Source organism: Patagioenas fasciata, chromosome Z (assembly GCF_037038585.1).
Source record: "Patagioenas fasciata isolate bPatFas1 chromosome Z, bPatFas1.hap1, whole genome shotgun sequence".
NCBI lineage: Eukaryota > Metazoa > Chordata > Aves > Columbiformes > Columbidae > Patagioenas > Patagioenas fasciata.
In genome coordinates, this window is record NC_092560.1 from 58403347 (window position 1) to 58425957 (window position 22611).

At 43.9% G+C, this 22611-nt stretch overlaps 1 protein-coding gene and 1 long non-coding RNA gene across 3 annotated transcripts in view; one reads left to right on the top strand and one right to left on the bottom strand.

Moving 5' to 3' along the window:
* Positions 1–5575: 5575 nt before the first annotated feature.
* LOC139826429 (uncharacterized) lies at positions 5576–10163 on the bottom strand. Its single transcript, XR_011736480.1, has 2 exons — positions 10004–10163; positions 5576–8720 (listed from the first exon to the last, which is right to left on the bottom strand). It is a non-coding gene; the product is annotated as an uncharacterized lncRNA (long non-coding RNA).
* A 435-nt stretch (positions 10164–10598) lies between these two features.
* Positions 10599–22611, top strand: part of PLPP1 (phospholipid phosphatase 1) — a 67240-nt gene continuing 55227 nt past the window's right edge. For both annotated transcript variants that reach the window (XM_065860383.2, XM_065860384.2), the window contains exon 1: positions 10599–10757. In XM_065860383.2, the coding sequence (XP_065716455.1) occupies positions 10700–10757 (58 nt within the window). In that variant the 5' untranslated portion in view covers positions 10599–10699. The remainder of the gene's footprint in view (positions 10758–22611) is intronic.

Below are 22611 nucleotides of genomic sequence, written 5' to 3' on the forward strand. Positions count from 1 at the left end.
AACAATTATATATGTTGGATTGAGCATTTGAGCCAACAAGTCTCAGCAAATATGACTAAGATCAAAGAAATGCATTTAGGAAGGGTCGGGGCTGAAGACTGACAGCTCGGTGATGATGACCATCCTGAGTCTGATTCATAAAGTCTTTGATGCCTAATGGGCTTTTTAGATACCAGCACCTAGGCTGTTCACAGTGCCTGTGAGCCAGCCCTGCAGGCATCTACAGCCATCCCTGGAATCACAGCAGTGCCCAGAGCCAACATCACTGATGAGAGGAGGGAGATGCAAAACACTGGGGTTCTCCAGTCCTTGTCACCTGCTGATCCTGGTCAAGCAGGAATAGCCAGAGCAGGCCCAGCTGTCCCTGAAACCCAGCCAGGAGGCAGAGGGGTTCTGTCCTGCCCACCTCCGGCAGTAAAAGCACGCAGCTGGGAAAGGGGAGATTTGGGAAGCTGAGTTCCCCATGATTTTCCATAACACACGTGGAGCAGACTTACAGCAAAAGCTATTATACAATCTCTCAGAAATCTTCCTAATAGCCTTACAGAACCATTTCTCTCCATTGTATTTAAATGTGAGAGAGTCAAGCAAGTTCTTTACCATATAGAGTTGATGTCAGCTTTTTAAACAGGTCTGGTTTGTTTTGTTTTTTGGGTTTTTTTATTTCATAAAACTAGTTAATTTTCTTTTAAACGAGGATAGTACAAACAATTCAATAAAAACAAACCATGCCGTGGACGTACTTAGCAGATATGATGTTAAGATTGCATTGCGTCACACACATGTCACTTTTTAACAGGGTTCAACGTGTTTTGTAGACCTGCCTTTATCTGCTGGTATGATGTTGCCTCACTTCTGCTTATAGCTTTTACAGTAGCAGAGAAACACAGTAGTGAAACGACACTCGGAATTTATATGTCACTTATATTGACTCACAGGAACAAAATTTTTTTAAGACAGCAGGTAACTGGGCAATAAAAACCATGTTCAGTCCTGGGTACCTCTGCCAACCTGCCATGGCTGCTCCAATATAAGTTAATTTATCACATGCTTCACGGGCTCTTAAGCAAAACAAAGATCAGGTTAATGATAAATGACTGCAGAACATACCCTCTGCCAACTGCTGAGTCTGGGATGGGATACTCCCCAGTTACCTATTTTTAGCAACTGCATGGCCTTTTTATGCCTCTTAATTGCTTTAGTCATAAAAAGTACGTATGCAGCAATCAGATTTTGCCCTAGTGATTTGTGCAAGGATTCTATGATGAGGCTGCTCTGCTTTTGTATTTGCTTCCAGGAAACCAATGCTGCACCAGTAGCAGTCACACTGGTGATTTATACTCGCATGGATCTGCATCATCTGTCTGTCTTATGTAAGCTGCTCTTTACAAGTGCAACCACCCTAGCTGTCATTGCTGATGTTTCTGCCCTGGTACCTTAGTGGATCTTATCTGAAATAATTTGGGTTTATATCGGAAAGCGAGCAGCTGTGCGCATCCTAAGTGCAGAAAAACAAAACTCCTATGTAAGCCTGATAATAGATTTTTATTTGTGAATTTTATAATAATTGCATTGGAGAAAGGAATTAATTAAATCTGTGCCCTGAATCGATACCCATGACAGTAGTGTCTGAGTCCTTTGCCCTTTCTTTGGTGTTTATGTTCACAGTATCTACCTGCAGCACAGCAGCACTACCTTCCTTCCCCACCTGGCAGAAGGGATGGAATGGGGCACCCGGTGTACATTAGCTCAGCGCTTGCATTCCAATTCAAGCCCCAGCTCCTTGAAAGCCCACACCACCTGTTTGTTGACTCACACTCTGACGCAAGCCCCTGTGTGCACCAGGAAGGGAAACTCAACAACACTGCAATGCCTTTTGTGCCTGAAAACAAACCCTCCTCCCTCCCAGACACCACCACTTAACCCTATAGCATTGCACATTCAAGTCTGTACTCCTCTGACATGGCTAAAAAATATGGACCAAGCTGGAGGGACATAAGCAATTCTTCCAGGGCTCCCTGGAAATCTGGAGGAGTGTTCATACCTGCACAGATACACTCTTCTCCCTCACTTCAGGCTAATACAAAGCACAACAAAGATCAGTGTTATGTTATCCATTAGTCTTGTATTAGGAACTTGGGGGCATCATCCCAAGTTTTCTTCTTTATTTCACAACATCTGTAGGTATTAGTTTCTTCAGTATGTTTGTGTTCCCTTCTGAACGTTTTCAAAAGCTGAAAAGTTAAAATAACATGGAGTGGTTTTCGTGCAGTGCTCCACACATTGTTTCTATCATGTGATAATTGCTTAACTGCGGTACACTTCAGCAGCACAATTTATTACAAACCTTGGAAGTCATTTCAGGAGCCCAAGGACCTCATGGACCTTGGACCAAGTTTCAGCAAGCTGCTCAGATGTGCAGTCACTAGGCAGATGTCTGGAAACGTGTTCTTGCACATTCATATACTAACACAAACGTCCCAACACAAGCATTAGCACTCAAGAGCATTATGTGGATTTTAAACAATCCCTGGAAGAGCTGGGTCCCATAAAAGTTATTCTGACAGATATAATCCTTCTCCTCTCCTTTGCCAAGTGCTTGCTCTGACTACAGGAGCCAGAGCACATCAAGTGAGACTCCTGCTTGCTTCCATTGCTTCTGGTGCTCCAGACACTGCAACATCCCTGCCCAGTGCTGACTTCACTCTCATTTTTATTGTTATTATTCTAGCTGGGAAAGAAGCAGCTACGTGGAAGGGAAAGATAAAACAGGAGATAAGAGCATATTTTTATGCTTTCATCTGCATAGATGACTCATATGGGACAGGTTTATTCCTCGCCTCTCTTGGGATTAATGCCTCAGGGAGAACAGCAGCAAAATTAAGGCTCTTTTTGCTGTTCTGGAAAATAATCCTTTCTTTCACACTGCTCCGTGAGGTCTTTGAGGCAATGGCTGTGTGCACAGCACATCACACATCACTCCAATCTTACTAGGGCCTCTCAGTATTAGTGTAATAAAAGTAAATACCAAGTGGTCAGAGATTAATTATTATCTGGACATTCTGTGCTCTGACAATAGATTACAGGAGCCACTGACTTGTACCTTAAGGCTGCTGTTGGCACAAGGGCGAATCCATGTAAAGGGACAAGACAGCACAGTGAAATCCCACGTTTCCTGCTCAGTGTGTAGGACACAAACCAAGAGAACGTGATCTCAGGAACTGTACGCTCTGTATGGTGGAGCAGCTCCAGCTGTGGCTTTGTGTGTCCAACTCTGATGAATGTTTCAAGGAGTCAAGTACTATTTTACAGAAGATGGAGAGGCAAAAGCTTTCATTAGATAATGTTTGTATGAAGACTCATATCTTCACATAATTATTTGAAGAGCAATTCTAAATAATTAATGTTCCAATTAGATGTTGATTTATTCTCCTCCACCCTTAATTTTGTTTTGAGCAGGAACTGACCCTGATCATGCTCTGTGATGCAAGAAATAAACTTGCTTCACAACTAATACTGAAGTGGGGGTTTTTTGCCTTACTTGATTCTGCCAGCTTGAGGGGTTTGGTGACATTTTGCCTATTGTTATTTCACTTTCAAAGCCCCTTCATAATTTATTTTTGTAGCTGCATTTATTTATGTGCTAGGCTATTGTAACAGCATTATATCAGTGCAGGGAGATGTTTCCAAGATTGAATTTTATCCAATATACTTATAATGTCTTAAGAAAACAACAACAATAAAATGCTATGAACTTGTGAATAAATTCCTTTGAATCTTTGGCACTGGAAAAAAAAATCACAGATTTGTGAAGCTGAAACAAAAGCAACACTGACAACTGTAACGCATAATACTGTAACTAAGAATGTTGGAAATGGCCTCCTACAAACATATTTCCATAGTCATTCTGGTTATATTAGCTTTGCCTTCACTTTGGAGTGCAGTTTTGGCTGAAGATGACTTATGAGTATTGGAGTAACATCTGGAGGCTCAGCTCAGTGTGTTAGGAAATCCACAGGGTAAGGGACTGTTGCTGTTCTCAAGACATTTCAACCTAAATGAGCAGGACATGTGGGACTGAAGGGGCAGCAGTCAAATGGTTCACCCACGTAGCAGGAGCATAAGAATTCACCCAGGAAAAAAAATCAGATCTACTTTTTGCCACATCTCTCTGCTTCTGTCTTTTCCTATGCTGTACTTCTAGTGGTGCTTCTCCTGGTATCCGAGCTGTCTTGGAGTACCAGAGGACTGTGAGCTGCTGCCTGCCAATGGTTTCAGTGTAGACGGCTGCCTGTTTAACGCATGGGGTGTCCCCAGCAGGGACAGGCAGCAGGAGCGGAGACCTCGGCTGCTGCACGCCGAGTGCACCGTGCTGATTAGCTAGGGAAGCACACGAAGATGGACCTGGAAGAGGTGCAATGACGCATTTTCCTTCAAGCTTATCTTCTATCTGTTGAAGGGGCGACGTGGATATCCAAATACATATGTAACCAGGCACAGTTGCTGCTTCAGGTGTGAGATGGGTCAAAGCTGGGTATCTTCAATGCATCATTGGCAAGTTCTTCACTGTGTTCTTCACTGTTTTACTGTGTTGAAGTTCATCTCCTGAGATTCCTACCGCTGCCAGAGTTACCTGTTTTGTTAGCTGGTTTGACCAGAAAGCGTGACCAAGAAGGGAAGAAAAGAGTAGAAATCGTAAGTCAGAGGACACAAATTCCGCAGCCCCTAAATCATTCCAACTTGCAATAATCATAAGACTTTTAAAATAAATGTTCACTCAGCCATTAACATTTTGTGAGTGCCCTTGAGACATTCTTTCTTTCAGAATCTATGATTGCTTCAGAGCAATATCTGTAATTGAAACAAATAATAAAATTCAATAAAGAGCAAACAGGGACAGTTTCTTAGCCTTAAAGTCAGCTGGTAGAGCATCGCCGATGTCCATACAGCTGCATGTTCTTCCTGTGAAAAACAGCATGGCTGAATGTAGAATTGCCACGGGGAGTGCTCCCTGGCCTATGCTGGTTAGTGCTGAACAGCACCATTTGTCAGCTAACAAACAAATTATATGGACAATCACGTGCCGGTACCTGTGCAGACTCCTCTTAATTAACTTGTGTAGACGAAGCCCAAAGTGTTTTTTCTAGAATATGCAATATGGTCTTCTGAGTCTTTATGATACATGCTATTAAATACATACAAACAAGGCTATATACTTGGGTTCTAATGCATTTTCATTCATTATATGGACATGAATATTAAATCTATGTTATTATGCTGTCTGGTGTTGTCTGCTTGATTCTTTATTTCTGTGGCTAATGTTTAGAAATAACTTGCCTTTTCTACTAGAAGAGGTCTCATCACTCTTGCAGAAATGCTCTTGTAACTTTGACCTAAAACTGTGGGAGCAGAACCTTTCATGGAATGAAGAGCTGTAGGTGACAATTTCAACTCAGCCTGACAGCAGGAGCTTTTTTGGTGAATAGAAAACACAGTTCAATAGAGATGTGGGGGTGAAACACCCAAACAAGTATCAACTGCATTTAAAGGGAAAAAAAGGAGAGAAGACGGGAAATTCATCATGCTTTGTTTATTAGAAATATAAATGTTCTCTACTCCTCACTGCTCTCTTATTGTAAAACAAACAAACATGAGACATAGGAACAAAAGGAAGAAAACAACTAAGTGGCCAGACCAAACAAGAGAAGAGAGATGAGACTGAGATATTTTGGTGGAATCTAAATTCTGCTTCCTGAAACATTCTGTGCAAGGGGGATCAACTGGCTTTCGAGGTCCAGGTCTCAACACTACCTGTGGGAGTGTGTGTCTTGTTGTAAGGGTCAAATAATTTGTAAGAGGCATTCAGGAGAACCGTCCTGGCAGACTTTCGTCCTGGTCATCTTCTGTAGGTCTTCCTGCATGAGTGGAGTTTTGGCACACGCAAGTACTGCAGAGTCTGAATCTGACAGAACATTACAAACAAGTCTGAACTATTTAATCTCTCCTAAGTATTACTAATGTATTTTTGCAGTGTTACACTACGGCCATTGTCTGGCTTTGAACATGACTGAGACCATTAACTGATTCAGATCAAGTCCATCCAGCCCAACCCCAGTGCTGCAACAGAGCCCAGCAGCAGATGCTCAGGGAGAGCTTAAGAAGCGGGCCCTGCAGAATGACTCTTCCCAGCAGACCTTTCTGAACTTGGGAAATCAGCAGCTCTGACACTTCCTAAACTTCCAGGATCCACTGTTTAACAGCGGACCTGTCCTCTAGGAACTTACCTAGTGCCTTCTGGCTCCTTTGTAATTTTGTTTCCCACAGCAATCTGAGGCAACAAATTCCACAATAATTTCATGTAAAGGAGTCCTCTTGTCTGATACCTTATTTAGATTCTCTCTAGTTCTTATCTTACACAAAGAGTGAATACTTGTTACAGAATAACAGAATCATTTCAGTTGGAAGAGACCTTCAGGATCATAGAGTCCAACCATAACCTAATTCTGTCACTAAACCATGTCCCTAAGAACCTCATCTAAACACCTTTTAAACATCCCCAGGGATGGTGACCCCATCACTACCCTGGGCAGCCTGTTCTAATGCCTAACAACCCTTTCTGTGAATAATTTTTTACTAATATCCGATCTAAACCTCCCCTAGCACAACTTGGGGCCATTTCCTCTTCTCCTATCACTTGCTACTTGAGAGAAGAGACCAACACCCTCCATGCTACAACCTCCTTTCAGGTAGTTGCAGAGAGCGATAAGGTCTCCCCTCAGCCTCCTTTTCTCCAGGCTAAACAGCCCCAGTTCCCTCAGCTGCTCCTCATCAGACTTGTGCTCCAGGCCCATCATCAGCTTTATCGCCCTCCTTTGCACTCTCTCTAGTGCCCCAATGTCCTTCTTATGAGGGGCCCAAAACTGAACACAGGATTCAAGGTGGGGCCTCACCAGCATCGAGTACAGTGGCACCATCATGTTACACATTTAACCTTCTCCACGTGTTTTGTGATTGTACAGATCTGTACCTTATAAAGTCTTTTACTCTCACATCATTGCCTTTCTATAGTGAAAAATCCTATTCTGCCTCTGTTTCTCTGCATTGAAGCTGCTTTTTTGCAAGTTCTAATAATCCTTTTTGCATTCCTTTGAGCTTTCTCTGCTTCTACTATATCCATTTTGATGTGGGATTGCCAGCATTCAGGAATGTGCCATAATGATACATGAGGGGTTGCTCTGGGTGTCTTTCCTAACAGCATTGCCAGTGTTCTGTCTGACATGGTGGCCTCTCCACCGAGCACCCAGAGGATGGTTTCCTAGAACTATCCACCCTGGCTCTCTCATCCCTTTCCTGAGTGGTAACAGCTCATTTAGAGCTATTGGCTCCCACCCCAGATCAAGCTACAGAGGAAAAAGCCTGGGAAAGTCCCATCATTTACCAAAGCTGCTGATCTATATGAATGTTAATTGCAGTGAAGAGTCCTCTTGGGTCAGTAGTAATTAATTATCATACAGCCTGATGATAAACTTCCTGAAAGTTTAATTCTAATACACACAAAACTTTTAAGGAGGATGGGCAAAACACAGGAGATCGCAATTTCTTGAAGGACTAGAAGAAAATGAGGACATGGATAGGGCTTTAACAGGGTCTTGAGGTTCTCTGTTGCTCACTGCTCTCAAACAAACAAATTAAAAAACAAACAAAAAGAGCAACTAAATAACCATAATAAACAAAAAAAAGGTAAGAGGGTAAGATATTTAGGAGAGTCTAAATTCTATAGAGTAACATTAGACTATAAAAAAACATAACCTTTGTCTGTTGCCTTCATCTTACTCGTTTCCCAGTTCAAAAATGTTCTTCAGCATAGGCCCTGCCAAACATATTATTAGATCTGACTTGAGATCGCTGGGTCACTGTGATGTTTAAGAATGGTGGACAACTACAAGCTTTGCCACGAGGGACAGATGCCAAGCAAAGCCTAGACAGGAAAAATGCCACAAAGTCAGAAGACACCACAAAAATCTTAACGTACCAGGAGAAAACGAAATTTAGAAGCTCTGGTATTTGTGTTGTATACTTAAAACCACCCCAAACATCCAGCTGATGCTCAATGTGATTTCTGTTTGTGTTTGTAATTAAATGACATCCATCCTCTTGGGAATGCACTGCTCCAGGGGCTATCTGATCAAACACCATCGGTTTAGCCTTTCTGCTACCCTGAGCATTGTTGCTGCTGCACATACTGCATTATCTGTTAAAGGTGCTCAAGCAAACAGGTGGGGTTTTTTTTATTTTTCCCCTCTCTTCAGTTTTACACCAAAACGTCCCTTTTGTATGAAATAACAATGTATCTGAAGATGCAGTACTTGTATTAACACAGCCCTGGAGGAATGTAGGGTTCTGCTAATCTGAGTAGAGTTGGCATGCTTCCATGGTTAATACTTGTCTGCATATGAAGGCCCAGAAAAACCTTCTGGTCGCCTAGAACAGTGCAGCGCTAACCTAATCCCTCACGCTGTGCTCAGCCGGGGTTTCCAGGACATCACAAGCATAGTGGTGGGAACAGGGTTGCAACAGCAAGGCTCACATCCCTTGTGCAATGGAAAGTTTGGAGAGGAATCGGGTGACTGCTTTCTTTCCTGAATTCTGGCAGAAGGCTTGCAGAGATGCCTCTTCCCTCAGGCAAGCTACGTCTCAAGGGTGAAACAGAGATGTAGAAACTGCAAGACAATAAAGCATGATTAATTTCTGTTGTTGGTGAATGCTGTGCTGCTGCAGCCCAATTTCCAGGTGTTTTTAAATGTAATCCCTATCTTGCTTACATTCTTCTGGGAAGAGATCTACTTAAATTAGCGCAATCTCTTCACTCCCTAATTTACTGCATAGGGGTGTGGATCTGGAGAGCTGTTTGCTGCTTAGCCCGAACAAGATGAATGTGATGCTTTTGGGTTGAAGAAAGCAATTACAGCAATTGTGCGTGGAATGTTTGCATTGCTTGTCTCCTGGTTTTTCTAGACATCTTGCAATTTGGGGGATGTTATCTACTCATGATTTAAGACCTTGTGAACAATCCCCAGCTTTGTGAAAAGCAGAGCAGATTGCACACTTTTCTTTCAGCAGCAGTTCTCGCGAAGATAAGCCCAGTTTTCATCCTTGTCAGCTTGTGCGCCAGTTTGTTCCATTACTTTCTGCCTTTTAAGACAATACTGGAGTTTTTGACCTTCATGAGACCATCCCAGAATATTTGCACAGGAAAATGTGCTTTGTAAATTACACTTACAGAAATCAAGGGTAGTTTAAATCTCAAGAGTTGTGGTGATTTGTACCTGGGATGCTTCTTAGGCATTGAGGTGAAATCGGGAACTCCTGTAAAGGCTGGAATGTAGAGCTTCTTTATGTATTTTATATGGAACTGCCTTATGTACCTTTTTTAGGCAGCATGGCTGAATTGAAGATACAGCATATTTAGTGAGGCACTTCCACCTCAAGAACTTGTTTCACTTGATCTGCCAAACCTGTTATTCAGCCTTTAGGATATAATACAACGTGTAGCTGTTTACAGAATTAGAGGGTGGAATACATGAGAAATCGCAGAAAAGTTTATGCCTGGTGCTTTGAGTGTGGGAAGCACGTCCCACCTAGAACAAAACACAGATGTTCTCGGTGGCGCGAGGGATCAGTTTGTGCCCAGGAGCACTGACAACACTGGTGAATAAAGTTGTCTGTTTTGTGGTAAACGCTGTTAAAATAAAAATGTGGTTTTGTATGCAGAAAGCATTTTGTGTTGGTCACTATTTTCTTTCCAAATAAAATCTTTAATCTTTTAACAAGGGAAAAAGATTGTTTTGGGTTGGGCTGAAACTCAACTTCTCAGCTCTTTTGCAATTTTCCAACACTTCCAGAAGTGGAAGCAGATTTTTCCTTTTTAAAAAAAAAAAAAAAAAATCCCCGTGTTCGCAGCAGCTCTGGCGGGCAGGCACAGGGGCCGCGGCGGCTGGAGTACCTGTGTCCGCCCGGCGCCTGGGACACCGCGCTGGGTCCGTCCCCGCTGGCCGCCGCCGCTGTTTGTCGCCCCGCGGGCCGCACTCCGCTGCACGGCCCGCATGGCCTCAGGCCAGGGCCGGGCAGGCAGGTGGAGGCAGAGCACGGGCAGCCACCGAGGCACTCCCTCCGGCGCCGCCGGCCCCGCCGCAGCTCCAGCAGCGGTGCGGGCCGAGGGAAGCGCACACCGGCCGGGTGGGTGGCGAGCCCGCAGCCCTTCAGGCAGCGCGGAGCCGCGGGCGAGGGGCGGGGCGCGGGCTCCGCAGCCAGGGGCTCCCTGGTGGGCGGGGCGGGGCCAGGCCGCCGCGCAATTGGCCGGCTCCGGGCTGCCATTGAAGCGCGGCCGCCGGTGGGGCGTCCCAGCGGCGAGAGGGGGCGGGCGGAGGTGCCACCGCCATCCCGCCCCTCCTTCCTTCCTTCCCTCCCTTCCTCCCGCCCGCCCGCCTTAAAGCCCCGGTGGGCGCCGCAGTGGTGGCAGTACCGCAGTGCGGGCGGCGGCTGCGGCGGTGCTGGGCTCGCAGGGGGCGGGCGCCATTGGCTCGCAGCGCGGCGCCCGAACGCGGCGCAGCCCCTCCCAGCCGCCTGCGCTGCGCCCCCGCCCCTCGGGCCGGGGCTGTCACCGCGGCGCGCCTGACGCCGGGCGCCCGGCGCTGCCAGCATGTTTGACAGGACGCGGCTGCCCTTCGTGGCGCTGGACGTGGTCTGCGTGGCGCTGGGTAGGTCGGCGGGCCGCGGCAGGGCGAGGGAAGCCGCCCCCGGGGAGCTGCGCTCCGCTCCGTCTCCGCACGGCGCCGCACTAATCGCATGCTCGCCCCCCCGTCCCCGCGGCGCCAGGCACCACCCCGGAGCGGGTCCTCGTCCAGCCTGCGCCTTCGCTGTGCCTGTCTGCCGCCTCCACCGCTGCCTGCCGCCCCTTCACCCCCATCCTCCTTCCTCTCCTCTTCCCCACCGCACCGGGCGGACGGCGGCGCCGCAGCCTCCCGGCCCTCGCCCGGAGGAATCTGGTCGCTGCCGCCCCCGCCGGGGCCGCGGGCTGGGAAGCGAAAGGTCCTGGGGGGTTTGGAGCTGCTGCTGCTTATCCACTGACATCTGGAACTCCCTCTTCTCTCTGCTGTCCTTCTTCCCTCTTCCGCCGACTGTGGCAAAATCCTGTGCGGGGAAGGTGAGTGCTGCAGCCTGGGGTGTGCGTGTTAGCCGGAGGGGTCGGAGCGGTGTCCGGCATCACAGACACGGCTCACCCCGGCTGCAGCGGAGCTGGCACCGTAGGTGTTGTGCAGCAGCCAAGAGGTTCAGTGTGAGATTGGAGTTGTGTGCGGCCTCGGTGAAGCTGAACTCGTGCTCCAGCTGACGACTGGAAATGGAATTGGGGTATTTGTTAGGACGTGATGTTTGTGTCCTGTCTGTGCAGTAGCGAGGGACGCGTGTAGGGGCAGGAGCGTTGCGTCGGTGCGGTGGTGGCCCCGTGTTAAACCTCACTGCCACAGCACACTGCCACGGCACTGCCGGTTTGTGTTAGCTAATGCAAATAACATCTTCCTAGTGCTGCTGTCTTCTGTTTTCAGTCTCTAGCTCTGTCAAAAACGACATCGTGGCCTGTCAACTTAGGTTAATTTTTTCCTTTTATGTCGCGACACGCCGTAAAGAGTAAGGATCTTAGTTATCAATTAGCAAAGGGGAAATTTTACTCTATAAAGAGCTGTGACTTCTGGGTGTTGAGAGTCAGGGAAGTGTCTTCAGTATCTGAAGAGGTGCTTCTTGGTCCAAGTGTTTGTTATAGGTGTTTGGTTCATAATTGAATGAGAACCGCATTTCGGTAATACATCTAAGCACTTGCTTGTCGCATTCGGTGGTGTTCACTCAAACAGGTCTGGCTTATGAAGTCTCATGAATGTAATGACCATCAGTGTGAATGTAATGACCAACACTTTATCTTGCTAGACGCTTTGTATGGCAATGGAACCTGTAGCTAAATGGCACTGAAGAACAAAATTACAGAGAATGATGCATTGGTTTGAAAAAAATGATATATGAGAGAGAGCTTTTGGAGAATGAGTGGATGTAGTCTGGTAGGAGCAGTCTCTGTTCAGATCAGAAGTTTTACAAAGCTATGCTGTAGCAAGGCTTAAACTTTTTTATGCTGTCTTTATGGCCAGTTAAGCAGTTTTGTCTGTCCTCAAAACTGTTATTATAAAATCTTTATAATTAGGAAAAGCTTTGCATATATTTTGGTCTGTTCAAGGACTATGCATATTGTAAGTCATCTTGAGTTATTGAGGCAAACAAAATATATTAAAATTAAGACTGTAGGAAGCATATGACTTGAGGGCTACCCAGCTAAGAGAATAAGGGTTTTCCCCTGCTTCTGCCTCAAGTTATTACCTAGGGGCTAGATTCTTGGCCTTTGTCTGCAATGTAGTACCGATTCACACACACCTTCCCTGCCACCAGCTAGCATTTGGATCACAGATGCTCTAATCTGATGCCTCGGTGTGCTGGAGGGTTGACAGACTTTTTGTTTTCCCTTGGGCTTGTTTACTTCCTACTAGTAGGAGGAAAAATGCAGGCAGTGCTTAACATAAAGCCTCCTGACACCTGCAGCTTTAAACACATAGAGCTACAGGTTTCAGTGAAACTCTAGCTGACACAAAAATATGTGAGTGTAGGAATGGGACAGATAGTGGATATAGAACCAAATTATTTTCCTCTTCTCCCTGGCTCCAATGTGGTTGAGACAGCCACTTAGAAGAACATAGTCTTAAGCCTGTGTGTCTAAAGGGGGGATCTGTTTTAGCTTTTTTTGCTGTAAGAGAAATGTTCTTGTTGATTGTGGACTTTTATTCTAACTTTCGCTTGTTCTCTATCCCTCCCCTGCCCCCGAGTGTACTTTGATATCTGCTCAAATGACCAAGGTAACTGCCCAGATAAATTGACTTGCAGGTATTGATAATGTGATACCTAATATCTCTACTGAAGATACCATGAGGAAGCCTCCAAGAGAAAACCTCTCTAACTGTGTCATACTGAAAGTTTAAGTCTATGTAGACCAGCTTCATTTGAGGACTGAACTCATAATTTTGGTGTGGTAGCCCATTCTACCACAAAAAGGGCTACCAGTAGCATACTGGTTGCTTTAGCAGGTCAGTTTGACTAGTTATCTCGAGAGGTTCCTTCCAACCCTTGAACATCCTGTGATTCTTGCCATCCCCAAGGTAACTTGAACTGTCAGTTGATACAGAGGTGGCCTTTTTTCTTCTCCCTCTCTTTCCCCTACCTTCCACATAGTAAGTGAACATGGGGAAGAATTAATTTCATTGTCTCAGCAGTTTTGGACAGAAAAAAACTAAAGAAATCACTTCAAGTTGCAGTGACCTGCCTAATCCATAAGCTCACTGCTACCTAAGTGCGTGACTCCGATTGAAAGTGCTTGTGACTTACTTGCTCCTGTTCTAGTCTTTCATTCTTTCTGCAGGTTCAACTCTCCCAAGGCAAGTTTTCCGAAAGGGAAGGAAGGGAAAGAGAGTGTTACTGTGATTTTTGGGCTGATTTAATGGTTTATTGAAAGATCTGACAAGAGCCCAAGATCAAGAGAGATAAGAGACAAAGTAACAGATCAAGAAAGAGCAGGCAGCACGGGAGAGCAACATCTTCCCCTTTATGTGGCATTAAGCTATTAGATCAGTTGCTGCCTGAAAGCTAAGTCTCAGGTTGCTATTAATTGGCATTTAAGGGAACTCGCTCCCCCATCCACCTTTCTATGCAGTAAGGGAGAGAGAATCCCGGCAAAGCAGTCTTTGGTGCCCTGAGAAAATTAAGAATTCTCTTTTTCAGGATGATAATTCCTTCCTTCTACATGATATTACTGCTTCAGTAGTAAACTAGTTTAATATTCTGTCATCTAAAAAAAAAAAAAAACCAAAAAACAACCGAGAAACCCCTGCAGATTTTTGCAGCATCTGTCCTTAAATAGTGTGATGAGGCCACATCTGCATTCTGTGTGTGTGTGCTGATCTGCAGCACTGGGTGTGTGTGTGTGCAGATCTGCAGTGCAGGCAACAGCTCCCTTATTCTGCGGTCCAGCAGACAGTGGCCAACTTCTTCTTTTACCAGAAAGCATGAGTGGCCTGGACTGCAGGTTTTCTTCTGCATACTTTGTTACTTGTCTCTTTGTTCTTCTGATGGACATTCTGTGCAGCGTGGCACAGATGTGTAAATGGAATGACAGTTCTAGACAACAGTAAAACAAGTTTTCACCAATACTGAGACTCGATTCTTATGGTTTATTACAGTTTAAATTTGTCATGCAAAAAATAACAGCTTATTAAAATAACTTTGTTAATTAGCTTGTGACTGATGTCTTCATTAAGTGCTGTACTTAGACTCTGTGGCACTGTTACAGGTCTATTGTTTGACTGCAAATCAGGCTGCTTCTTCATTAAGGCAGGTTAACAACACTTAAAGAACAAAGTTGGAGAAACCCATGGTAATTTTCCTGTAGTGAGTGGAAGAACTACTAAATATGTTTACCTTTGGACCAAATTGTCACTAAGACCAAGATCAGATTAAAGTAAGTTCTGCAGAGTTAACTGAAGTAATAAGGAAAACATTCTCGGTGCCACTAAACTAGGACAACTTGCTTCTGGTCTGTGCTTGTTGCAATTCATGCCTAACTTGAGTGCAGGGATGCAGTACAACAGAATTGTTTCTTTAGTCCCTTGCCTGACTCTGCAATCACTGACAAGCTATTATAAGTAATTAGGGAGTGTACTTGTCAATTTGTGATTGCTGGTATAATGCAAGAATATGTACAACCAAAGATTAGAAAAATCAATGTCTTCTAAAGAATTTGCCCCTTCACTGTTCCGATCCACTCTGCTCTAATATGTTGGAAATAGTAATAGATTATTAATAAAATTTAGAACTGCTGTAGATTGTAGTTAATTTTGGTGCATGTGTTGAGATTTCCTTTTTTTTTTTTCCCCCTCCTCTCCCGAGTCCTGTCCCATACTGGTTCCAGGAGCCAACTGAAGACTTCCCTAGTGTGCAGCTGTTTCCTAGCAGTGGGGCTGTCTGCTACTTGGGTGTTGAGGTACCCTGAGCTGCAAGCAGTACTTGTGGGACGAAGAAGGGTTTGGTACATGGTGGGTGGTGGGAACAGTGAGCCTGTGGTAGTCTGATTTTTGTCATGGAGCTACTTCTGCCTTAAGGGAAGGAGAAGTTCTAGTCTCCTAAACACAACAACATGTGAACTAAACTCAGGAATACTAAATGCTCACATTGCTCTTTTAAGCTTACTAGATAAAGACTGCAGGAATGTTGTGTGATAAAAAGCAGATGCATGTGTACAGGGCAGGCTAGTTCGGTTTTGCAGTGTGTGAGATGCCTGGGACAACTTTGCACGCTTTGTACAATTTTTTTGCTTTAGGTGCTGTTCTTCCCTTTTGGAAGTGTTTACTTGCTGTCACTGAAGACAGTCATCTCTGATGAATAAGGTATTGCTGTTCAGTCAAGGAAGGCCTTCTATGTGGGTTAGCACTTCCTGGTTGCCCTAGTTCAAATAAAACCTCCTCCACCATTACTTGTGACTCACTGACATGTGTGTCACCATCCTTATTTTCCATGTCATGTGGATGCTCAATCTTCCAGTGCATTAATACACTGTAAAGCTGTAACAGGTTCATGTGAAAGGGCAGCTTGTCTTTAAATGGCACTGTCTACCCAGCTACCACAAGATGATTCTCGTAAAGTTGTCTCTGAGTTTATTGGAAACATGGTTGTCACCTGAAGCACGGAAAGTCTTGCCTTCCCTTTCACACTTCGCTTTCTTGAACACATGAGACAGAATATGGTGGTTGTGATGTTGTCTCTTGTTACTGTCTTTGGCAAGATCTACCCAAAGACACTCTGTCTTGCTAGGAAGCTTTCAGAGAAACTTCAAGTTAGAACTTGACTAGTTAATAAACACTTTTTGAAGTCAGCAATCAGGTTCTTGCTTTGCCAGGTATTGCTATTAAAATGTATCTTGTACTCTGGCTAACCCCTGTCTCAAAAAGAGAAATTCTTGCACTTTTTACAGTGATATCTAACTCCTAATTCACCTTCCAGTGCCTTGCTAAGAGCCAAATCTTGAACTCAGCAGTATATTATTTCCTCTTGGCATAATAGAGGAAGATGCTTGTCAGCAGTGAGGTTCCCTACCAGCTGCCTGAGCCCTGGTGACTCTTTGACCTTAAGCAGATGGAAAGACTTGTGCAATATGCTTATGTGAAGCTGGTGACCTTTGCTTAAGGGAGTGGGAGGAAAGGGGCTTCTGACATTTTCTGTAGAAAATTAAGTACCACACTAAAGCTAAACAATGAAATAGCTCATCCCTCGTAGTTGATGAGGCCCTGCCTCACCTTTGTAGCTGCTTAGGTGCTTGTTTGAGCCTGTGCTGATTCAATGCACTGACCTGGTTTTAGAGAGTTGGATGGTATGAACTCATATTGACTAAATGCAGCTCTGTTTGGAGCCCATTCAATCACAGCCCTGGTGTGAGAGAACGTAAAAGCAGTTGACTGCTGATTGCCTGTTACTGCGTAGTTTTATGTAAAAGCACTGTTGCACTGACCCAGATGCTGATGACAGGATAAAGCTGTTAGTCCTCTGTCTGTGACCTGTGTCTGGAGCACAGAAGCAGGTAGCAAGATGTGACCTAACTCCGTAAGGTACCTGATGATGAAAGAGATCTCAGGCTTTGTATGTAGCCTTCCTGGTGACTTGGAGTTATCCCAGACAACTGATAATTCTCCTGGACTAATTCTGCAAAGAGCATTAATCTCACCTTGGATGATGGGAGGGAAAAAAGTGCTGAACATAATTATGTAGAACTTTATTGGCAAAATATACTACCCACAGAAGTATGGCTTTAGAAAGAAGTCAGATTTATTGGTATGGCCTTGATTATTGCTGTGTCTGCTCAGGGGGGTGGTGATGGTACAAAGAGTTGGCTCCTTTCCCTCTCTCGTCCTGCAAAGGAAACTCCTTTTTCTTGGCATCTAATAAAGAAAAACAGTTGACTGAAGACAACTAAAAAATCCATAAACACTGGAAATTCAGGTAATGGATAAGTAGTGAGTGACTAGTTTTAACCTGGTTATACAGCAGAAATAAAACCATTTAATGCTATCCTGAAGAAGCCAGATTTCCTTAAGATGCTTTCCTAGACCACTTTTTTAGAACAATGTAGTTGTTGATAGTCTGTTCAGCTGTGGCAATAGGCCTCTCAGTTCCCTCCTGCGAGCAGACCCACAAACAGTTTTCCAGCTGAGTAGTGTTGTCCTGCAGATTAAAAACTGGAAGAAAACTGTGCCCCTTATTTATATTAACGATTTTCTGCTCATATCTTCTTGTTTGACAATCAACTGGTAATGACTTGACCCACTTTCTGGGAGGAATTTTCCTTCCTAAGTTACAAGACTGATCTCAGAGGCACAGAATTAAAAACTGTCTTGATCAACTTGCATTGTCGTTCAAACTACTTTTGTCAGATTCTCTGCCACATGAATCCTTCTAGCAGTCAGGTCCAGCTTTTAAACTCAAGACTGCTTGTTCATACAGAATCCAAAAGTAGACCCAAGTAAGCTTCTTTAGCAGATTATCATACAGAAAAATAATGTTGAATCTGTCTGGTGCATTTATCAATCACTTTCTGTTATCATATTGAGTTACAGGATTTGGAACAACCGGTACAAGAAGCATTAGTAGGCTACTCTTGCTCTGTTATAGCCTTCTCTGATTGATCTCTAAAAAGCTGTAACCAAGAAGCAGTCTGACTCAGGAGTGTGTTCCCTTCAGTTTTATTTGTGTTATATTATAATTCAATGCAGTTTTGGCATCTCCTGTTCATGTGGCATCTTGATACCCAGTAACAGGAGAATAGTTGTGTGTTTGGGGAGGGCGGGGGAGTGGACTGCTTTGTTTTTAATTTTAAATTAAAAAGGGCGAATATGTCAGGTCAGGGATCAGAACCCTGATTTTATTAAACGGAACTGGAGGGCAAGGCCCTGGAACTGGATATGGTAAGGGCCATATCAATACAGCCTTATTTCTGTGATGCTGCAGATGAAGCAATGGATCGTGCTAGACTTAGCCTGGATTTTAGTGCCTCCTTCCCTTTGGCTGCCATTGCTAATGGCGCAGCTTTCAGAGAGGCCACATGAGGGTTGCTTGATCGCTTAAGGTAGCATAAGACGTTGACTGGTCATCCCTGATATAGAAGTGTCACACATGTTTGTTACATGATTACTTTCATAGGGAAGGAGGAAGTTGTACCAAACAGGAATTTCGCTCTGTGTTTTTGCCTCTAAATGTAGGGATTCTGTATCAAATTGCAGCATCTTGAGTAGCTTCTGCCTCTCTTATAATAGGGTAATATTTCTCCCTCAAATTAATCCTAGGGCATATTTGTCCCTTAAACATTGAAGGCAACTGTGAGGCTGATGTGGCCCCCAGTGAAAATGACTTTGACACCCCTGGTATAAGATGATGTTCAGGTGGATGACCAGGCGGACTGTTTAATGGGAATTCTGAGTCCCTCTGTAGCACTGCCATTGTAAGGCTTGACTTTATTAAAGAGTCTTTAAATAAAACATCATGCTTGTAAGACTCATTGGAAAAAGATCATTTACACTCCTAGCAGCTAATTGCCTATTATATTTCTAAAGACTGAATGTTATTTTGGGTCAGGGTGTGTAGCTATATGTGAAATACTCAGAATGCCTTTTGCTGTGTATGTCCACAAAACAAAGATTAAAATGAAAAAAGTTTTAACTTCTGTAGTTTAAAAGAGAACTGGTCTTAAATGACATTCAGAATTGGTGTTGCCTGCAGGAAAAGAAATCCATTGCTGTCTTGCCAGCAGCTGACCTGGATAGTTCAGTTTCTTTTTCTGTATTGTTTTCCCTATCCCTAAGCTCAGTGCTTTAGGTAGACTGTTTGCAGATCTTGATCTCTGGGGGCTATCGACATAGTTTTGTATCTCTGGGCTTTTTAATTCTCTGGACAATACAGTTAAAGCCTTTAACAGTGAACATAGCACTGAGCACACAATGTAAGCAGTGATTAAATATTTAATTCCCCCTAAACAGGAAGGCTTATAGTGGGAGAAGTTTCTCCTGCTTGGTCTGGCCGCAGCCGGTTCTGTTCTTCCCCTGCTACGAGCACTGCAGCACAAGGAGCTGCTGACCTCTCCGTCTCTGGTATCTTTTAGCTATAGTCTGAGGGTCTTAAGTCTTTCTGTCAGGTCTGTCAGTCATCAGGGCAATTGGCCTCTGCCCCTCTGGGTGAACTGCTAATGAGTTCCAGGTGGCTGTCGACTTGGACCTTCTCTGCCCCCTGAAAGGAGCAGAGCCCAGGGCACAGCCTTTGCTTGTGACCTGCAGCTGGCTCACCTGAGCCACGTATTTTTCCATGTGTAAGCAGCAAAGCAGGCTAGGATATATTACTGCCCTGTAAATGCCCACAGGAAACACAACTGCATGTTTTTTAGACTAACAGGTACCTAATGCTTCTAAAAGTTGCGGTTGTTTTGACTCAAAAGGTAGCAATAAGGGAGAATGCACTTGTCTGTGTGAATATTCTTAAACAAGCGTTGTGACTTGATCTAATGGATTGGCAGCGTAGATGACTGAACTTCTGCTTCCATGTTGAATGGGGACACTGGAATATGATGTAGTTTTCTGCTATTAAATGGTGGACTTACAAACTACACTCTGCTGTGTTGCGGCTGGTCCAGTTCAGAGGAGGGTTTCCTTCATGTCCTGCCTCCACCACCCTTGCCTTTGCCCAACCAAAATTGAAAGGCACAGTCATTTAGTGAAACTGTTGTCAGGTTGCTGATCTGGCTTCTCTGCTAGCCAAATAATATATCATAAAACAAATAAAAATGTAAATAGTGTAATAGTTGCAAGTAGAATAGTAGCAGAGATTAGAATGTAGTTCAGGCTTTTAAATACCTATCTCCTGTTTACTGAAGCCTAGCACAGCTTCTGGTGTTATCAGAACAATCAGTGTGCTGATATGAGAAATATTTTGCATTCCTAGGGTTGGAAAAGTAAGATAAAGTCCTTTAAAGTGGTTAGCAGGTGAGTTGAGGGCTGCTAGCTCATCTCGGCTACTGAAAATAGTGTATATTTCTTTTGCATGTTCCTCACCTGTAGGTGTCAAAAGTGTAAAGGCTTTCATATATTTTTAATCTCATCTTCCTCTTAGCAGACTTCTGTATTCCCAGAACTCCCTGTCTGAGAGTTGTTGATTCTATCACAACTTCTTTTTCTTGACTGCCCATGGAAATAAATTTTCAGCACATCTGCTTATCTGCGAAGAACTGTCTCTTTTACAGATGCTCCCGAAATCTCTCCAGCAGCGTGAGGTTGACCTATCTCCGTTTCTTTAAATCTCTAGCATTCTCTCTTACCTCAGACTGCCTTGCAAAATGGGCGGAAAAGCAAACATGGTTTTCCTGGCTGAAAATAAAAAGCAAAAATACATATGTAAGAGTGAGAGAACTTAATTTCTCCATTTTCCTCAGTAGTAATTACCAGCATATAGGTTTCAGCTCAGAATGAGAACATATATCTGTCTGTAGGGTTATTTAGCAGCATCATCTCCCTAATAAGAATGTAAGCTATGAAAAGTGCCTTTTTCTTCAATAAGCAGCCTTTAGCTGAGTAATTGATCTGTTTTGTGGCTTTCATTTACTGGGTTTTATGAAAATTATTTCTCAAATACATCCAGAATTCCTGTTTGACAACTCCCAGTTTAACTGTAAATTGTGGATTTCTTTAAAAAGCCAAAGGTGACTTTCTGTGTCAGCATATCAAGTGCAGAATGTAGTGATCCTATTTTTCAGGGCAACTGTAGAAAAATATAAAAATTCTCCTTAGTCTCACGTTAGTCTAGTACAGTTTCTCTTAATTAGCACTTGTGAATTCAGTACAGCATGAGGAAAAAGCTTTGGATTATGGTTAATAATCCATCTAGAATATTTTTACTTGCTATAGTCTTCCTTAAGAATGACTACCTTTCTCCCAGTTTCTAGACATTCATTAGTCTGAATGAGCGGAACTTCCTGATTGGGGGCCAGGTAGGAGTCTGCGTGTCCTGGAGAAGGTGAAACAGCAATTGAGCACAAGTTTTTAAGATGGCACAGAGCCTCAAGTGAAGACTTGGTCACTTCCACAGACAAGGAGGCCAACTGGTTAACCCAAGGGGTTAATTAAAGGATGTTTACAAAAAATACAATGCATTCCTTTGAACTACTTACAGCTGACTTAAAGCACTACTGACCAGGAAACAATTTCACGAGGTGTTTCAGTTGATCTGAGACTATGGCCAGTCCGTCCTTGTTTGCCCTTCTTGCACAGCCTTGGCTGCATGTTCCTGTTCTGTCCTTCACCCCAGCTCTAATGCTCATCTGCCTGAGTGCTGGACCAAGTGCTCCTGAAAAACCTCTGTGTGGGCATGGGGTTTTTCTTTTTTCTTTTGGACAGGCTGGTGTGAAAAGCTGTTGCTGTGGCAAGGATGGGGATAGCAGTGGGTGGGCAGAGGTGAGAGACTGGACAGTTTAGATTGTCTTAAGTCACCCTTGAAAGCATCATAGTCAGGTTTTGTGAGCACCACTCACTTCTGAACAAGATGGTACAGTACACTTGAAAGGGTTAGGAACTTAGGAGTCTCTTTCCTTTCAGATATTAAACTTAATACTCCTAAATGGAAGACCCATCCAAAACTGCATCCATAGACTTAACTAGGAAGTGTTCCTAAATTTTAAATAGAACACAAGCAGCATTTTCAGACCTGAAGCTATGTCCTGTTAAACAAAATTCTGTGCTGCTCTTAAATATTTATGGCAACTGCCAGCTGTAGAAGAGGCTAATTCAATGATAAATTCTGGGTTTTTTCCCAGTTTAGGAAAAAATATACCAACCAGCTTCTTGGCAAAGCCAAATGGACACCTGAGTATCAGAATCAAACTCCTTATGCCTCTGAACTTAAGCACCTAATGCTAGCTACAGGTCTGACAAATGCCACAAATCGAAGTGATAGTGCAGTGCTTACACAATTGTAAAAAGATATAGTTTGGTATCCAGCACCACCATTTGTAGTAGGATAAATTGTGGAATTTAAATTGCCTTTTTTTCATCTTTAAAAAAAAGATATAACAAATCAACAATTTTTTTCCTTCTTTGTTTTTCTTTTTTTCCCCGAAGGAAGACCTCACCTCCCCTTTCCATTGGGTCTCATTTTCAGTTCCCAGTTCCTTTCTGTGGGTGGAGAACCATTCTCACAATTACTTCCTCCCTGGTCTTGCACCCTGGACTGCCCTTTCTTCCTTCCAGCCTTTTGTGTCATGCCAGATGTGGTTAAATATGGGTTCTCTGAAGGCTGTTGATATTACTGTGAATTATCTGTAGGTTTTCAATGGAAATTATGTTACAGCTGGCTTGAACCTTCTATCTGGAGCTGGAAATTCCTTGTGAACTCAGCATAGCCCTGTGTAACAATTTCAGCTAGATTAGTTTTGCTCTGTAC